Here is a 17,556-nt window from a genome sequence, read left to right as displayed (position 1 = left end):
CCCCTCCAGGATTTGTTGTCACCTTCCTCTTTCTGCTCCTCGGAGCCAGAGGAATCAAAGAGCAAATACACTGGAGTGGGGTGGTGGGTGGCAGTGGCTGCTCCTGGCATTGAGTTTGGGGAGTTTCACAGTCTTCTTGTACCTTTCTTGAGCTGTCCTGGAGGCCTCACATTGGCCTGAAGAAATACCTGGTTCCTGGCCAGATGCTCAAGTTACCTGAACAAATAAATCCCATCAGCAGCTGCAACAAAAGACCTCGAAGGTGAAGCCAGGCTTGGGTTGGGTTGGGTTGCCCTGCTGGGTGCAGGGTGGATGGGCTGGCTTAAAGACATTCCTACTGTCCTCCAGCCTCCCAGGAAGCAGATATTGCTGGGATTCAGGGAAAAATAAAATAAAATGCATGGATCCCAGACTCCTGAGGAGCAGGGCAGCCCAAGTGCAGAGGGAAGGGGGACTGCAGGGTCTGTGTCCACTGTGGTGGTCATGGAGGGAGAAGGGATGATGGCTGAAGCCTCCTCCAGCCCTTGGTGTCTTTTTTAATCCAGATGGTCTGAACTGTTTGGAAATAATTCTCCTGGGAAGCCCCAGGAGCTTTGGCAAGAGCCGTCCTTGTGGTGAGGCTGAGTTCTGTCTTTGTCACAGCTGTGCCTTAAAGCTGGTGCTTGTGGTGGAAATGGTTTGTTTGGGAAAACAGGCACTTCTGCAAGAAATTATCTATTCCCTGCCTTTTTTTTTTTTTTTTTTTTTTTTGGTGGGATTGGGAAGCAGCCTCACTTGTTTTGCAATAATGGGAAAATCTGTTTTCACTGGGGTGAAAAAAGAAAAAAGATTTGGCTTCAAAGTGTTTATAGCTAAAAAAAAATTTAAAAAATCCCCAAAAACCTGAAACAAAAAGCTAAAACAGAAGGACTAAAACCTGTTAAATGAGGGGACATCCTCCCAGCCCTGAACTGCCCCATTTCCCAGGTTTACACCTGATTTACCATGTGCTCCATTCCTTTCCTGATGCTCTCCAGTGCTATGTGTTGCTTATCAATTTTATTTTCTCAAGGGTCCCCAATCTGAGCAGCCTCTTTGAGGTTTTTTTTTTTTCTATCACTGTGGTTGTTTTGGATGTCTCCCATCACCTCCTGCCCCTGTGCTGTGGAGTGACCAGTCCATAAATCCCTGTGCCATACCCAGCCAGGTCCTGGGCTTTTTGGTCCTCACCACCTTTGTTCCACCTCTGGGTGCAGGTTTTTATCATGGAATCATTAAATTTGGGAAAGCCCTCCCTGGCCACTGAGCCCAACAGTTACCCCAGCACTGCCAAGCCAAAGATGCTTCAGTTCAGGCAACTTCCTCCAGCTCTGGGCTCCAAATTAGGCTCTTTTTAGACAAAAAAAAAATCTGCCTTCCATTGTCTGAGTGGCTGCAGGCAGGAGCTGGGATCATCCCAGAGGCTTCACAACCTTCCTCACCTTGGAGAGTTGCTTAATGAGCTCCAACAGCTCCTTACCTGCCCCTGGTTCCTGCCCCTGTTCTCCAGGGCACTGTTGGGGTTGGGAAAGAACCTGTAATCAGCTGTGCCCTTTGAGCCTTGGCTGAGCCCTTCTGTCCAGCTCCTGGAAATAACTTCTAGGAAAAGCTTTGCCTTCCAATTGTTTTTAAAGTTACACTCATGATTTAGGAATTGAGGGGGCATAAAACATTAATGCTGTTGTTAATAAGTCTTGGACTGGGAGGGACAGAAAATAAATCACAGTATTCATAGAAATATTGTTAAAATACACAAAGAATATCATCACAAGGAATTTATTTGTGGTTTTTAACAACTTTATGTTGTGTTTTTGCTGTTGGGGTGTTGCAGGGGTGGTTTTGGCAGGTGAACTGCACCACGTTCCCTCTGTTTGCTCTTCTTCTCCACACCAGGATTGCAACAGTGGAGCAGAGGTGAAAAACCCACTGTAAGAGGGGTCAGCTCCACTGCCAAAGGCCTGAAAATGATTTTTAAAGTGCCGAGGCAGGACACAGTGGTGCTGCTGTGGGTGGGTGTCTGTGCTTCAGCTCCCTCCTGCCCTGGCTGTGGGTGCCTGTGCACCCTCTCAGCACCCCCTGGCTCCACCAGGGAAGGCACAGCTCATCCTACAGCTGCCATTTCTTCAACTCCCTTGTCCTGGAACAAGGCATGGAGCTGCCAGAGGGCTGCAGGAACGCCTGGAGGAGGTGACAGTCACTGCTCCAGCCAGGACACGCTGGAGGTGCATCAACGTGTGGGGAAAAGGCAAAATTTCAGGATACAGCCACTGGAACAGGCTCCCCAAGGGAGTGGTCACTGCACCAGCCCTGCCAGAGCTGAAAAAGCATTTGGACAACTCTCTCAGGCACAGGGTGGGATTGTTGGGGTGTCTGTGCAGGGACAGGGGTTGGACTGGATCACCTTTGTGGGTCCCTTCTCATTCAGGACATTCTGTTCTCTGCTGGTTTTGGACTCTGTGCAGGGTCCCAGCCCTTGGCTCTGGGGACCCGAACTGACACACCCCAGGTCTGTGCTCACCTTCTCCAGCCTCCTTTCCATTGCTCTTCACCCCTGGACATCAGCTGGGAGGGAAATGGGTCTTGTTGCTTGGGGGAGGCAGAGAAGGACGGGAAAGGTTTTGTAGGGAAGCAGCAGTGGGAGGAGAGAGGGAGTAAGAGCTGACAAGGGGTTTGCAAAGGCTCTGCTCCAGCCGGGTGATGCCCCAGGTCGGGGATGCTCAGAGGAGCAGCTCCCAGCGCTGCCCCGGCTCGCACAGTCTGTGGCTCCCTCTGCCGAGCCCGGCTCCGAGCTCTGCAGGGGCTGGAAATGCTTTCTCGGGAGGCTCGGAGATCATCCCGATGCCAGACGGAGGGCGTGGAGGTGGGAGATCCACTGCATCCCACAGTGATGCTGCAAACACCCACCTGTGCTGCCCCTTGACAGAGGTGGGGATGGAGCTGGTTTGTCCAAAAGCAGAGGCTACTTGCCAGGATGAGGTATTAAAAAATTTATTATTATTTAAAATTACCCCAAAAACCTATTTTCTTTAAAAAAGTGGGGATTTTGGCTGAGCTGGACCACATCTCCTCTGACCAGGCTCTGTCAGTGGGGTGTTTTCATAGAGAAAAGAGGGAAGAATCACAGAAACACAGAATGGTTTTGGTTGCAAAAAAAAAAAAAAAAAAAAAAAAAAAAAAAAAGTCCTCTGCTGTGTGCAGGGAATCCATCCACTATCCCAGGTTGTTCCAAGCCCTGTTTAACCTGGCTTTGAACATTTCCAGGGATGGGGCAGCCTCAGATTCTCTGGGCAACCTGTGCCATGGCCCCACCACCTTCTGAGTAAACAATTTCTTCCCAACATTTCAATCTCTCTTTTCTCTAAAAACGGTTCCCCTGCTGTTCTGCTCCTGCAGACACCAGGTCTGCCTGTGCTGGGTTTGGGAGAATCCATGGGGAGCTCTGTGGGTATCAGGTACCCAATTCTTTGTCCTCAGGGAACCCCCAGCTCTGCCACTTCCAGCGCCCCACCCATTCCAGGTGTGCATTCCCAAGCCCTTTGCTCATCCCTGATGGGTGGCAGAGGCCACGCTGGGTGAAGTGGCCACGCTGCTGGCCTGGGCTGCCAGGAGCAGCTGGTTATTTGTGTGTCCTGGGAGCATTCCTGGCTGGCAGCCAGGCCAGCAGCATCGCCCGGCCTCTCCTGCGCAGCCGCAGCCAGAGGACGTGGGGAATTAATTATTGCTTGATCCCGAGGAGCTCTGCTGGAAAAGCCCTCCCCATCTTGCATAAAAACTTCCCTGGAGTGGGAAATCCCTGCCTGCTGCTGCTGCTGGTAGGTTGTTCCCTGAGACATTCCCATGTTGGATATGAGTAATTTGTGCCCACACCGGGAACCAGGGCTCGGGTAGGACAGGAGCATCCCCTTGGAAGGGGCACTTGCCTGGCTCCAGGGCTGGGGCTGCTCCTCCATCACCTTTTAGGATAGGTAGACATGGAATAAAAGATCACGTTAACAAATGTGGGGTGATCCAGCTCCTGCTGGGATTATGACAGCCCAGCAGCTGCTGAAACAGTGACCACCAGCTGCTGGCTTTGCTCCCAGCTGGACATGGGCTGCAGCCTCTGCCCCCCTCAGGACAAGGGGACTGAATTTCCCTGGGCTGGATGGGGCTCAGGTGTGGTGGAATCCAGGTGCACCAGCAGGTAAGAGCCTTTAGCGTTCAGAATGGATTCATCCAACAGCTTCTGACAGCATGGAAATTATTTTTTTTCCTCCTGCTTTTCCTTTTTTAAGCCTGTTTCCTTTTGCCAGGCAGTAATACCCACAGACTCTCCCTAATGCTGCCATGGACTTTTCCTTGGAGCCTTTTCAGCTTTTCCAACCCAGGTTTTTCTGCCTTTTTCTTTCCATTCTCTGTTAGTGCAACAACCCTGCACTGTGAGACCCAGACAGCAGCACAGGGACCTGGAAAGGCAAATTGTTTATGGAAGGAAATGGCTTTTTTGGGAGGATTTAAGTTTGTCTGAGCTGTGTTGGGAGGCCAATTCCCAATGAGTGCAGGGAGCAGTGCAGGGCTGTGGATGCTCTCATGGACAGGGAAATTCAGATGGGACTGAACACCATGGCAAGTATTTCCCTTCTGGGGTGGCCTGGCCCAAGATGCTTGGGAGCATCCTCGTCCCAGGAGAAGCAGCAGATGAAGCATTCAAATATAAAATAAACCTTGCGTTTGCAAGTTCTGCTCCTCATGGGGCATTTGAGCCACACTGGTGCCTGTGAAGGGACACTGATCAGGGTCCTGGGCACTCAGGAGGTCTCTGGAGGGCATCCCTGGGCCTGAATGCAGGAATGGCCAGGCTGATGAGGCAGAGAAGAGCCTGCAAAGCTGGACTTGATCAGCCTGGAGATCTGGAGGCTCAGTTTGAGAAAACATGGAAAAACCAGGGGCAGAAGGTCCTGCCCTTCCAGCAGCAGAGTATCCACAGGAAGTGGCAGCACCAGCTCTGAGCATCTTTCCCTGCTTGATCCAGCCCCAGGAGGGTCTGAAATGTGCAGGTTTTAATCCCAGCAAGAATCCAACCTTGAAATCCCACCCCAAAAGTCTCCACACACACTCTGAGGCTTTGGGCCAAGCCTCCATGTGCCTCCACAGCCTCTGAGCTGCTCCAGCCCCAATTCCTGCCGATTTCAAAGGAAAATCCCATATCTGAACAGCTCCTGGGGCATGGACATCCCAAAGGGACAGTGAAGCAGCTGCGTGGGGAATGCCAGGGATGTGGAAAGCTCTGCCACAGGCTTTAAATAAAGATCCCCAACCCCCTGTGGAACTGTGGAGGGCTCCTCCCCTCTCACCCACGGGACGAGCATCTATTGAATTCCAATTTTTTTTTTTTTTGTTGGCGTTCAGGAGTCCGAAGCCGCCCTGCCAAAAAGGGGATAAATAAGGAGGCGCCACACCCCGGTGTTACAAAACCTTGTATTAATCATCTCCCTTCACTTTCAATATAGCGCAGATATGAAATAGAGCCATGGTTCCTAGTTACACGGGAGGAAATGAGTAATAAATACATCGGAGCAAGTGGAAATCACGAGGGTGTTTCACTGGGAACAACATTGGAAAACTGTACACTTGCAAAGACTTGGCAATCTCCAAACATTAGTATTTCTTTATATTCGGGAAGCTTTTACATGTAACAAACATGCTATTGCCATATATGACCAAAAAAAACCCCCAACAAAATAAGAAATTAAAATTTAAAAAATAGGCATTGCTCGGCAACATTAACTAGGCAAAAATAGTTTTTTTGTGCACTAACTTTGTACAGAAAAACCAGGACAAAAGGCATGCATGGACAAGGAGAGGCTGCCCGGGAACGGCATGCAACAGAAGAGAGGTCAAAGCTCTTTAAAGTCAGCTTACAATAGGCATAAATACATCAGGGTTATATATATTAATAAGGGAGGAAGTATTCTGTTTAACATTATTAACATTCCTTTTTTTTTTAATGTATTTTTCTTTTTTTTTTCTTCCTATTCCTCCCAGAGGAATACAACATTCACCTTTAAGTAAAGATAAAGGAATACAAAAAATAAAACTCACTTTTGCAAACTCTGATGACTCGTATAAAATCAACTTTAGTGTTTATCGTCGCTGTGTGCAAATTATAGACGTCTGCGGGACCCACTTTCCACCAGGCACATTCCGAAAGCCAAACCCGACAATGGAGAAAGGTGACAACAACAACAACAAAAATAATTTTCCCTAAGTGCTGACCCAACTCGCGGCTTTAAATCACAGTTTGGGATTTTTTTTTTTCCTGCCTACTTTGAACCCCTTCATGAGAGGCAGAGCTCAACTCCAGCCCAGCCCAGGTGTCCCTGGGGATGGGGATGACACTGAAGGGACAGGGTTGTGTCGCATCCCAAGGTCACTTTGTGTGCCGGGGACGGCTCAGGGGAACAGCACCAGGAAAAAGTCCCCGGCGGCGCTGGGGGGACCAGGGCTGGAGCTGGGCCAGCACAGGGAGGGGGGGATTTGCCCACCCGACCCCCAGGACCCCACGGTGGCGACATCTCCGACAGGACAGGGAGGGGACAGTTGCAGTGGGGCGAGCGGGGGGTACAAAAAAGAAAGGCACTGCCGCTTTATTATTGAATATTTTGACTTCACAGCCTCACTCATGCAACTGTTAGGAGGGGGGTTTTTTTGTTTTCTTATTTTTTCTTTTCTTTCTATAAATAACTTTTTATTTCTTTTAGGATTCAAGCTATTTTTTTTTTTTTCCCTTTTAAGCTTCTTTCCCTGGAGCTCTGCCACCTGCACTTTGCACCGGCAGCCAGAGCCAGGCAGCACTTCCCGAACGCAACTGAAGCCACTTTTTTGTTGTTTTTTACTCACAAAAAAACAAGAAACAGCAAACACAACTAAGTCGTTAATAACCTCTACACTGTCAATGGAAAATAAGCTTTTTTTTTTTTTTTTCTTTAACATCGAAAGGATAAAACAATTGAATTATTTGGTGGTTGTTAATAACAGACATTATCATGGTTCCCAGCCATAGCAAGTTAATAGGTAAAATATCCAAAATAATCTCTCTGAACAATCAGAAAACCTCCGTGTCCACAGTCAGCGAAGGAATAAATAGAATTTCAGCTCTGTAAATACACTGGAGTCTCCCCGAGGGAGGCTCCTGCTATGGTGGTTCCACTCACACCTCACAAGCTGGGGGTGCTTGGGGGTGACCCAGGTCCCCAGCGCCAACCCCGCTTCACCTTCACCTCCTCACACCTCCTCCCAACCTCCCTGGCCTTCAGGTTCTCCCTCCTCCACCCTCCCCATCACCCCCCTCAACCTCCTGTCTGCCGGGAAGCAGGACACCAAGAACAGCAAAACATAAAACATTGCATTTGGCACTTGGGTTTTTTGTATATATATGTGTGTATATATATATATATGTATATATTCTCTTTTTTTTTTTTTTTTTTTTTTAGAAAAAACAACTTAAAAACGCTGCATGACAAAAGGATTCACACATCTCCCAGCCCTGCCCATGCTGGGGCTCCCCCTCAGCCCCCAGCCCTGCTCCCTCTGATCCCTGCACACAACGGTGCCCACGTCCTCACAGCCCACTTTGGAAATGCTGCTGCAACCCATCAACTCAATTGATTTTACGTTTGTAATTATTCTTGGAAGACTCAGAGCAGCATCAGGACCAGTGGGAGCATCACTGCAGGTCTGAGCAGCGTTGGGTCGGATTTACCGATTTAACACCAAATTTGGCTCCCGTTACAAAAAGCAGCAGCGAGCGAGGGGCAGCCCAACCACAGCCATCCCCATTTCCTGCCTGACACATGGTTAATGCCAGGAAAACGGGGTTGCAAAGCTGCATTTTGGTGCCCTTTGTGGCTTTATTTGGGGGGCTCCTTCATCCCTCCTTGGCCACGCTGGAAAAGCCCCAAGAAGAGCCGGATTTGGGCAGGCTGGACCAGATGTGTGGAGCCAGGATGCAGCAGCTTCCCGGTACCTGAGCAGGCAAGGCAAGAGACATGGAAACTCTCCCAGTGTCCCCCAATTTGCAGACTCCCCCCGGGACCCTTCTCTGGGCGAGATGCCCCCGCTCCATCCTGATCCCGATCCCGCATCCTGATCCAAGCGGGGCGCAGGGATGGGCACCTGCCACCCCTTCACTGCCCTGAGCACAGTGCTGCCTCCACACCGCGGGGCTCCTGGCTAAACTGAAAGGAAATTTTGGGGTTATTTTATTATTTCTGTCTCAATCTGGGCTCGCCGGGTCAGTCCGTGCCTGAACGCGGCGAAATTCAAGAGGTGGGACCCCGAAGCCCCTGGCAGGGCTGGCAAATCCTCCCCGAAGGGATTTTGGTCATGACTCCGGGCTCCTTGGTTTCCTCCTCCAGGAACAGGTGCTCCGGTGAACCCTCCGTTGTCAGCACTCTCCTCCTCCTCCTCCGTGTCCCCCCCAACCTCCCCATGCTGCTTCATCATCGTCGCTGAGATTATTATTATTATTTTTCTTTTTGCCATCTTCTTCTTCCCCCCCCACCCTTTAGCATGGATGTAATAAATGACAACACAAATTCCAAGTCTAATGATATGTTCACAAGGACAATCTACACATTCACAAAATTAAAACAGGAGAGAGAGAGAGAGAGAGAGAGAGGAGAAAGAGAGAGGAGAGGAGAGAGGAGAAAGGATGCAAGCTATCGCTGAGGCTCCCTCAAAGCCCCCGACCTCGCCGCTGGACCCGCAGCAGTTGTTGTTGTCCCGGCCAGCGTCCCCCTGGCGACGCCTTCTAGATCGTGGAGGTTCTGTCGACACCATCTGCAAGTGGGAAAAGGAGAATTAGGAGCAGCCCCCGTGAGCACTGGTACCCCCCAAGCTGGGGATTTGGGGGATGGACCCCCAAAGCACCCCCACCAACCCACAGCCCCTACAGCGAGGTGGTGTCGGGGCCACCCCCACCACCTCCCATCTCCCCCAGAGGTGTAGAAGGGTTTTAGGGTGTCAGTGCTCTGCTGGTCCCTCTGTGCCACCAGCTGTCCCCATCCCACAGCAGCTGTCCCCAAGTTGCTGTCCCAACACCATCCAGGCCTTCTGCCACAACCCCACAACTCTTTCCCAGGAGCAGAGGGGGTCTCTGGGCAGCCTGGACTCATCACAGGGCAGGTGACAGTCTGAGACTCTCCTATAGTGGGACAAGTTCACGTGTCCCTGACCAGGAGCCAGGGGACAGGGACAGAGCTGGTCCCAGGGGCTGCCTTGCCCACAGTTCACCCAGCCCTGCAACACCTGCATCACAGAGGACGCAAAATTTTCCTCCATCTGAGGATCATGGCAGGACAAAAAGCCCCCAGGAGTCCTTTCAGTCTCCCCAGAGCCCCTGTTCCCAGCACCCTGTGACAGCAGGGATGCATCCAGCCACAGCCCAGCCCCAGGAGTGAGGAGTCCATGACCCACCCCAAAGCCTCACAACTGACCCTGGTATCAGCAGCCCTTGTCCCCACCCCCCTGGGGCAGAAATCAGCACCCAACAGCACTTCCAACCCTCCAGCCCTGATCCCACCCCTCGTCCCCCATCCCAAACCCCATCCCCTGGATGGAGAGTGGCGGGAGGCAGCTCCCAGAGTGGCTGCAGAACAGAGAATTCCCTGTTACCACTTGGGGCACCACAGCCACCTCCCTTCTCGACACTGAAAACAAACAGGTTTGTTACGCCTTTTTTTTTTTTTCTACCCCGAAAGGTTTATTTTTTTAAGAGCTATTTATAGCACGACCGGTTTGGAGAGGCTCAGGGAATGCGACCTGGAAAAAATAACTCGGAGGAACAGTACCCTGCAGAGGAACAAGACAGCTAAGCCTCGGCTGGGCACACGCCGGAGAAACGCTTCGGGTGACAGAAGTGTCCTTGTTTTCCCAGCCAGAGATGCTGCCAGGGCCCTGCTGCTTCCCACAGTCCTTGTTCTCCTGTTCCTCTCCCCGGGAAGGGCTGTCGCATCCGCAGGGAGCCTGGCGGTGGCACTTGTCCTCCCCGAGGGCTCCTGGTGGCACTTGTCCTCTCCTAGGGCTCCTGTCCTCAACCATCCGTCACAGTCCAGGAATTCCAGTGAGACCTGAGCTGGTCATTCAGGAATCCGGGCGGTGCCGTGCTCATCCCATCGCTGGGGGTCATCCCTTGTGCTTGGGGGGTCCAGAGCATCGCCAGGGGACACCGGGAGCTTCTGGTGCCAGTGCTTTGTGCTGCACCAGGCTCTCCATCGCTCTGCTGCTGCTGCCTTTTCCATCTTCCCTGCTTGGTTTTGCCCCGGTCCTCCTCCCTCCCCGTGCCCATTATCTGCTGGCACCCCCAGCTGTGTGTGGCACAGCCCCTGGCAGGGGTTTAGCCCCCCCAGCTGTGGGGCACCCCCAACCAAACGAGGGATCCAGTGGCGGGAAGGGCACAACACTCCAAAGCCTGTGACCCATCCGAGCGCGCCGCCGGCGGCAGCAGGGGCTTTATCGAGAGCTAACGAGAGTAGCGAGCTAACACTAATTATCATTAGCAAGCTGACGAGTGGCTAAATTAGCACAGACTCCACTAGTGGTGGTGCGATCCCTGCGTTCGGCTTTACCCCCTGCCCCGGCCACCTCCACGCTGAGAGAAGCCAAGATTCCCACGTGAACGCCCCTGCGAGCATCCCCGGGAGCATCCCTGCATCCGGCCCCGCTCTCACAGCCACAGCCTGTCCCAGCTTTTGGGGGGCACGGGGCAGGGGCAGGTGCTGGGGGGCTCAGCAGAGGCGGCGTGGACGTGCTGGAAGAGCCCCAGGAGGAGGGAATGCTCACCGCTGAGTGCGTGCTCCGTCATGCTCAGGCACAGGGACTCCAGCCTGTTGTTGATGTCAGGTTCAGTCACCGGCACCTGGAACTCTGCAGGGAGAAAGGGAATAGGAGATCTTGGTCAGGGGGATCCTGCCTGCCTGCTCTGTGCAGGAAATCATCTGGAAAATGACCCAGGAGGGTCTGACGGACTCCCAGTAAAATCATCTTCAGCAAGAGACACTCACAAAAGCAAGTCATCACCGTCTGTTATCCATAAGGGATGAATCTGAGGGGGTTCAGGTGGTGGTAAGAGATGTTAGGGGCAGCAGGAGCAAGAGCAGAACCCTACCCAGGGAGGGGGCAGCCCTGGTCATCTCCTGGGGATGGATGCTGTCTGTGCAGGCAGGGTTAGTGCTTGGACATGGGATAGCAGCACAGACCAGCAGAGCCACTGTCTGGCTTCTCTGGGACCAGCCTGGCTCCCACTCAGTTGCCCACATTATTGCTGCCACATCCCTGGGGGGGGTGAGCACACAAAAGGGGACACACACATGAAATCTGGAGTGTCCCAACACCCCTGTCCTCATCTAAACGGCAGCAAACTTTCCCCACCCTGCAGCAAAACCTGCAAATACGGCTTGTGCTACTGTGCTGGACGGCATCTCCCGCTTTCCACTGGCTCACAGAGACACGGGATGAGATCCAGGAGGGTTGAGGTCCTCCCCACAGCCTGGCAAACAGCGGTTTGTGAGCCCAGCATCACATCATTGCTTATTTTCCTTGCGACTTAATCCACGTCTTTGGCTCCCTAGTCCTCCTACGCCCTCATCCACCGCAGGCTGACGCGCAAAGAGAAATCCATTTATTCTCCTCCAACGCCTGAGAAATGTGCCCTTGTCCCGGTGTTTAATCAATACCCAGGAACAGCTGCTGCTCCTGCTGTACGGAACATTTGCTGCCCAAATGCTGCAGTTTAACACTGCTGGTGTGTGAGGCCAGGGAGCTGCCAGCCCAAACCAGCAGCAGTTGTAGGGATGAGGGTGAGTTAACTGGGGAATGGATTCTCTGTCCCGAGGTGTAAATGGTGTATTGGTAGGAAAAGGCACGCTCAAAAGCTAAGGAAGGGACACACAAACAGGCTTCCTCAGGGCCAGGATGCTCCAGGTCCAGGGTCCAAGGTCAGCGGGATCCTCCCTGAATCAGAGGATGCTCCTATACACAGGAGCACTTTGGCAGTGCTGGGGAAGGAAGCACTGACACAGCACCATTTCCCTTCACACGCACTGTGGAAAGAATTTCCCTTGGGTGCATGAAGGCAGCCCTTCCGCACCGGGGCTCCGTGTCCATCCATGAGGAAAAAGTGATGGATGAGCTACCACCTTCCCTCCTGACATGAGCCCCCTCAGAAGTGAGCTTAGGCAAGGCACCAGCACTGTAACACACAGAGTCAAGATGGCAAATACAGGGTCAAAAATCCCTCCAGCCATGTCTGTGGTTAACCCAGGAATTCAGATATACCCGAGTGGGAGCACACTGGGCTGTGTGCCTGTGGGGAGGCTCACCAGCACAGCTTCTCTCACTTCACCTGTCTGTGGGTAAGTGGAAAAGCACCTCTTCTGCCTACCTGGCTGCTGAAACATCAGCATGGTCTGCGGGGACGTGTGGACCGGCAGCGAGCGCGTCCTCTGCACCGAGCTGTGGCTCCGGCTGGGCATGCTGTTACTGCCCCCAGGGTTGGCAAACCACAGGTTCTGTGAGGAGCAAACACAAAGTGTGGGGTGCAAAGCAAGACCTTCTGTGCCAGGGGTTTATAATCACTTTAGAATCACAGGATGGTTTGGGTTGGAGGGGACCTACAGATAATCTCGTTACAATCCCTGCCATGGGCAAGGGACACATTCCACTATTCCAGGTTGTTTCAAGCCCTGTCCAGCCTGGCCTTGGACACTTCCAGGGATCCAGGGGCAGCCACAGCTTCTCTGGGCAATCTATGCCAGGGCCTCACCACCCTCACAGGGAAGAAATCCTTTGCAGCATGTCATCTGAATCTCCCCTCTGTCAATTTAAAACCCTTCCCTTTCTCCTACCACTATCTGCTCTTGTCAAAATCCCCTCCTTCCCTGTTTTATAAGCCACTTTAAGGACTCAGCTTTTCCCCTTCTGCTGCTTGGTTTGCCCTCCTCTCACTGCTCCCACTTCTCCATCCCACTGCACAGAGGGGAACGCAACCCAAGCCGCTTGAAGAGTGGGGGAAAAAAGTGAGGATCTGGACAAATTAAGAGAAGGAAAATCAAATGAAGCTGGTGGGAAAGGGATGGAAGAGCTGGAAAGGGTCCCGAATGCCAACCAACCTGTCTGCCTTGCTTGAGGATGGCAGGGCTGGCGGCGGGGCTGCGCTGGGGGGTGCCCAGCAGCCCCGTGGGGCCCAGCAGCCCCAGCCGGGCCGTGGGGAGGTTTCGGGAGGGGATCTGGAACTGGCGGGGATTCCTCCGTGCCAGCCCCGCCCCCGTGGACCCCGCTGTCGGCAGGGAGTTGGACTGGCCAAAGCCTCGGCTGCGGAGAGAGAGCACAGGGGGTGAGACACTGAGCCCTCTGAGGGGGTTCTGACCCTCCCAATCCCACTGAGAGTGGGACAGTGAGCCCTCTGAGAGGGGGTTCTGACCTTTCCATCCCACTGAGAATGGGACACTGACCCCTCTGAGTGGGTCCCGACCCTCCCATCCCACCAAAGTGGCCCCTCCATCCTGCACAGGCAGCAGGAAGGAGGCAGTCTGGGTTTGCAGCACCCTTTCATCTTCCCATCTCCCTTCCCGCCCTTCTAGAGTTCTCAGAGCCACACTGGTTTTCTTTAAAGCTTATTTTACTCCTCCAAAATGGGTCTGTTCTTAAATATAATCTAAAATAATTCAGGTAATTCCACGGGAACTTGATTTCTTTGAGATTTCTCACGAGTGGATTCTCCAGTGTCTAATTTAGGTTCAGCTTATGCTGTTGGGTTTTCTTTCTCCATTTCCAGGAGGTTCATTTTTACAAACATGATCACCTCTGAGACTTCTGAAGTTCTGTAAGATTTGGTTGGAATGACTTGCAAATCCAAGTTTTATTAGGGAGGGCTGAGCTAAAGGTGCTTTCCTGAAACCTCATCCTGAAAGTTCCTAGTTACCTCCAGAGCACTGTATTTTTTGAGAATAATTAACTTGCAACCAACCAGGCATTGCAGAATGAAGCAAAGGGGTGATGTAGTTAAAAGTGATTTAAAAATCTTTTTTCCTTGCTTCCCTGGGATCACCTGAAATCCAGCATCACCTTGGAAGTCAGCAAATGTGTTCCCAATAATCATAGGCTCTCCGACTGCACCTCTGGCTCTGCCCTCTCTGAAAGCTTCCAGCCTTTTTTTCTGCCACTTGACAGCTTTTTGAGGAAACTCCAGTGCTGATATCATCATCCAAGGGCAGCAGGGAAAGAGCCCAGTAATGGGATATGCTGCAGAGCTGGGAAGTGCTGGATTTGGAGCCACGGAGACAGGGTGGGATCGGAGGGAAAGGCAGTGGCCACATACACAAGGACACTGCTTGCTGTTCCCTTCTCAACCAGCACCTGGTATCTCACTGCTGGAGCTTTTCCAACCGTCCTCCTTCCCTAAACGCAGCTCTGAACCCAGCAGAACCCATCTCTCCCTCTGGGAGGCATTGTTCCCACTTGGAGTGCTCTTGCTCTGGCCACTGCATCCATCCCTCCCTCCCCTCCCGAAATCCCACATACCTCCTCTGCTGCCGGTACCCTGACAGCTCCAGGAGGGATTTCCGAGGGAAAGACCGAAAGAGTTTCTGCACCTGCTGTTTCCATGACAGCAGTCGCTTCTTCTGGATCTCTGTAAACGCCTGCCCCCCAAAAAAACAGAGAGAGAGAGAGAGAGAGAGAAATAGGAAATGTATGAATGTTCTTCTAGACAAAGCCAGCAGGGATGTGCAGGTAAAAAAAAGCAGCTGGAGCAAGTGATGGGGTGAGTTGAGCCCCATCAGAAAGTCCAGGGGGAAACACTGGTCTTTCTTCAGGATTGACTCATCTCAGGTGGAGGAAATGCTCTGGCAGCATTCCTTGTGTCCCAGAGTGACAGCCCAGCTCTGCCTCAAGGCTGCCAGCTCCTTTTGGCAGAGCGGGGGTTTGACAGTGGGTCCTGACGGGTGGTGACACTTGTCACCTGGATGTGGCTCTAGGGTGGGCAAAGCTGGGATTAGGAAAGCTGAGCTGCCTTGTGGAATCCTGCATCCTATCCTCCCCCCTTCTCAGGGCTGGGCAGAGCTTGGCTGTGATCCTGGCACCAACAGGCTCTGCGGGAGGTCACCCAGGGTGAGCCTGTCACCCACCCAGGCTCCCCGCAAAGGTCACCCTGGCAGGGACAGACCTGCTCCCAGAGCTCCAGGCAGGAGGTGTGGGTGACAGAGACACCCACGTGCCACCACTGCTAACTTTAGACACCCAAGGTCTCTGTTGAATAGAAGCAGAAGTCTCCAGAGGACAATCTGGAAGCTAATTAGTGCCTGACTTGATTGCTCCGAACCACTCTGGAGGAGATGCTCTCTCCTGGTGCTGATTATGCTGGAGCCAGCGCTGAGGGTGGTCCTGGGACATGGGCTGGCTCTGCTGGGAAAAGTGCAGGCACTTTGGGAAAAGTTCCATGTCCTCCTGGCTTTGTTCTCTGGCCTCAGGCTGTGGCTTCCACCACTTCTGCTCCCTGACCCCTCCCATATGAGCAGGTGATGGAAGCAGTTTGTTCTTCCAGGTACTGCCAGTGCAGGTAGGAGACACTGCAGGACACCAGCCATCCCTCCCTGCCACTGGGCAGGAGTGTGCCAGAGCCCTGAGGCACAGTCTGGGCCATCCCAAGTCATCCCCAGGCCGAGGCAGATCCGCTGGGAGCAGGAACAGATGTAAAATCCCTGTTGCAAAACCCCAAGGCCCACGTGGTGCAAAACGGGAGGAGGCAACGCCAAAGGGATCGCTGGGTCTGTCTGATGGAAACAGCCTGCACGTTCATCCCAGGATTCTTCCTTTCATCCAGCTGCTGATGGGACTGTCACGAGCCAGAAGAATTTCCCAGCTCCAGGCTTTGGCAATTAAACCAGCGTGGGGGGGAAGCAACATTTCCATGCACCACGTTGGAGCTACCGCCTGCTCCAAAGCCTGTTCTGTCAGAATTACTATTAATACCCCCAAAAAATATTTGTGTTAGAAACTGCAAGGTTTACATAAACAGACGCTTTGGAAACAGTTTCCAAGTGATGAGAACAACAGTTGTAGATGATCTGACACGACTCACCTCGTGGATTAGACATTTGTCTATGAGCTGTAAATAGGAACTTATATTCTCTTCATCGGGTCGGGAAACTAAAAGTTGTGTGCAGACTGGAAAAAAAAGAGAAAGAGAAGGGAAATGGGGATGGGGACACCAAGATGGGGCCCAGGAGGGGTCCCACAAACACCTTGGACATCCTGTTTCCCTTGTAACCACAAATAGGTTTTTCATCAGTGAGAAAAAACGCCCTTCCCCAATTCCTGCTGTGCCTTCCTATATTTAGGGCCAGATTTTGTTCTCTGTTACGATGGTGTAAATCCAGAATAACACCATTGGAGTCCCCAAAATTAGACCTAAGCAACTCAGGGGCACGGGATTAATCCCTATTCATAGGCAAAAGAGCTCCTGTTCCCATGGCCAAAACCTGCCCCCACTGCAGAGTGGTAGATTCCCACCGTCCCTGATGAATTTTAACCTCTTTTGGAATGAATGTCATTGAAGGAAGTGGGAATGAGCTCACAGAGGAATGAGTTTCTCCTGTTGTAAACCCCTGGGTAGTGCTGGGGGTCCAGGAGGACACCACATCTTGGCAGGGCTTGGGCAACACTTTGGCATTTGTCACAGGAATAAAATGGGGCTGTTTCTGCAGCCAACCAGCTGGGGACAAATTCTGCACCAGGTTTCTGTACAGAAAACATCTCAGCTAATTTTTTTGCCAAAAAAGTTTGGAAACAGAGATGAGGTAGATATTTCTTCGTGGCATCCCAATGAGGTTCTTTCTGTTCCCAGTCTCTTGCAGATGACAGTCCCCTTCCTTTTCCCCAGGGAGATCTCCCTCCATGCAGCCAGTACTGACACCTCAGGAGCCATCAGTAAAGGTTAGGGCACATCCAAGCTCACACAGATTTGCTCCAAGAGCCCTGAATATTGCACAGGAGGTCAGTCCCCACCTCAGTTTGCTCCTGTTACCTCCCAATGTGTTATCCCTGATGCAAAGCTGCACACCCTGCACTAGACATGGAATAGCACCAGAGTATTCTGGATGTTCTGCATCCAAACTGGGGCATAAAAAGTGGCTTGGACCCACTGATTTGCACTCAAAATGCCTCACATCCAGCCCATGCACCACTACCATGCTACCCTGCTCCAAGCAGAGCAAGTCCAAGGGATGCTGCTCAGGACACCTCTGGATCAGTGGGATGACCCCAGGGCTCTGGATGGGAAGAGAGAGGACAGATTCCACTCCTGACCTCAGGAAAAGTTGTGATTTCTGCCTCTGACCTGGGGCAGGGAGAGGACGCTTTCCAGCTTGGACCTGGGGCTTGGAATGCATGGGATCCACCATGGACCTCGGGCAGGCAGCGTGGACCATTGCTGCCCCTCCCCAAAATCACAGCCCACCTCCTCTGTCTTCTTACCTTTAACCCCAGCACAGCAGGACCCCA

The 17,556-nt window shown here is 52.4% G+C and overlaps 1 protein-coding gene across 3 annotated transcripts in view; it reads right to left on the bottom strand.

The window, feature by feature from the left end:
- Positions 1-6,944: 6,944 nt before the first annotated feature.
- SAMD4A (sterile alpha motif domain containing 4A) overlaps positions 6,945-17,556 on the bottom strand; it is a 94,746-nt gene continuing 84,134 nt past the window's right edge. Inside the window, exons 8-13 of one of the 3 annotated variants that reach the window (XR_014590353.1) lie at positions 16,136-16,221; positions 14,578-14,696; positions 13,167-13,368; positions 12,440-12,566; positions 9,849-10,923; positions 6,945-8,838 (exon numbers count right to left, since the gene is read on the bottom strand). Coding sequence is in view for 2 of the 3 variants with exons in the window: in XM_083863185.1 (XP_083719311.1) it covers positions 10,724-10,923; positions 12,440-12,566; positions 13,167-13,368; positions 14,578-14,696; positions 16,136-16,221 (734 nt within the window). In the remaining variant the exon portion in view is untranslated. Of the gene's footprint in view, positions 8,839-9,715; positions 10,924-12,439; positions 12,567-13,166; positions 13,369-14,577; positions 14,697-16,135; positions 16,222-17,556 lie in introns of those variants that run through there. The other 2 variants (XM_083863186.1, XM_083863185.1) reach the window with 2 other exon arrangements.

This window comes from Zosterops lateralis, assembly GCF_965231275.1.
Source record: "Zosterops lateralis genome assembly, chromosome: 6".
In the NCBI taxonomy this organism is placed as follows: Eukaryota; Metazoa; Chordata; class Aves; order Passeriformes; family Zosteropidae; genus Zosterops; species Zosterops lateralis.
Note: the sequence above shows the minus strand (reverse complement) of the source record. Positions and strands in the feature narration are given on the sequence as shown.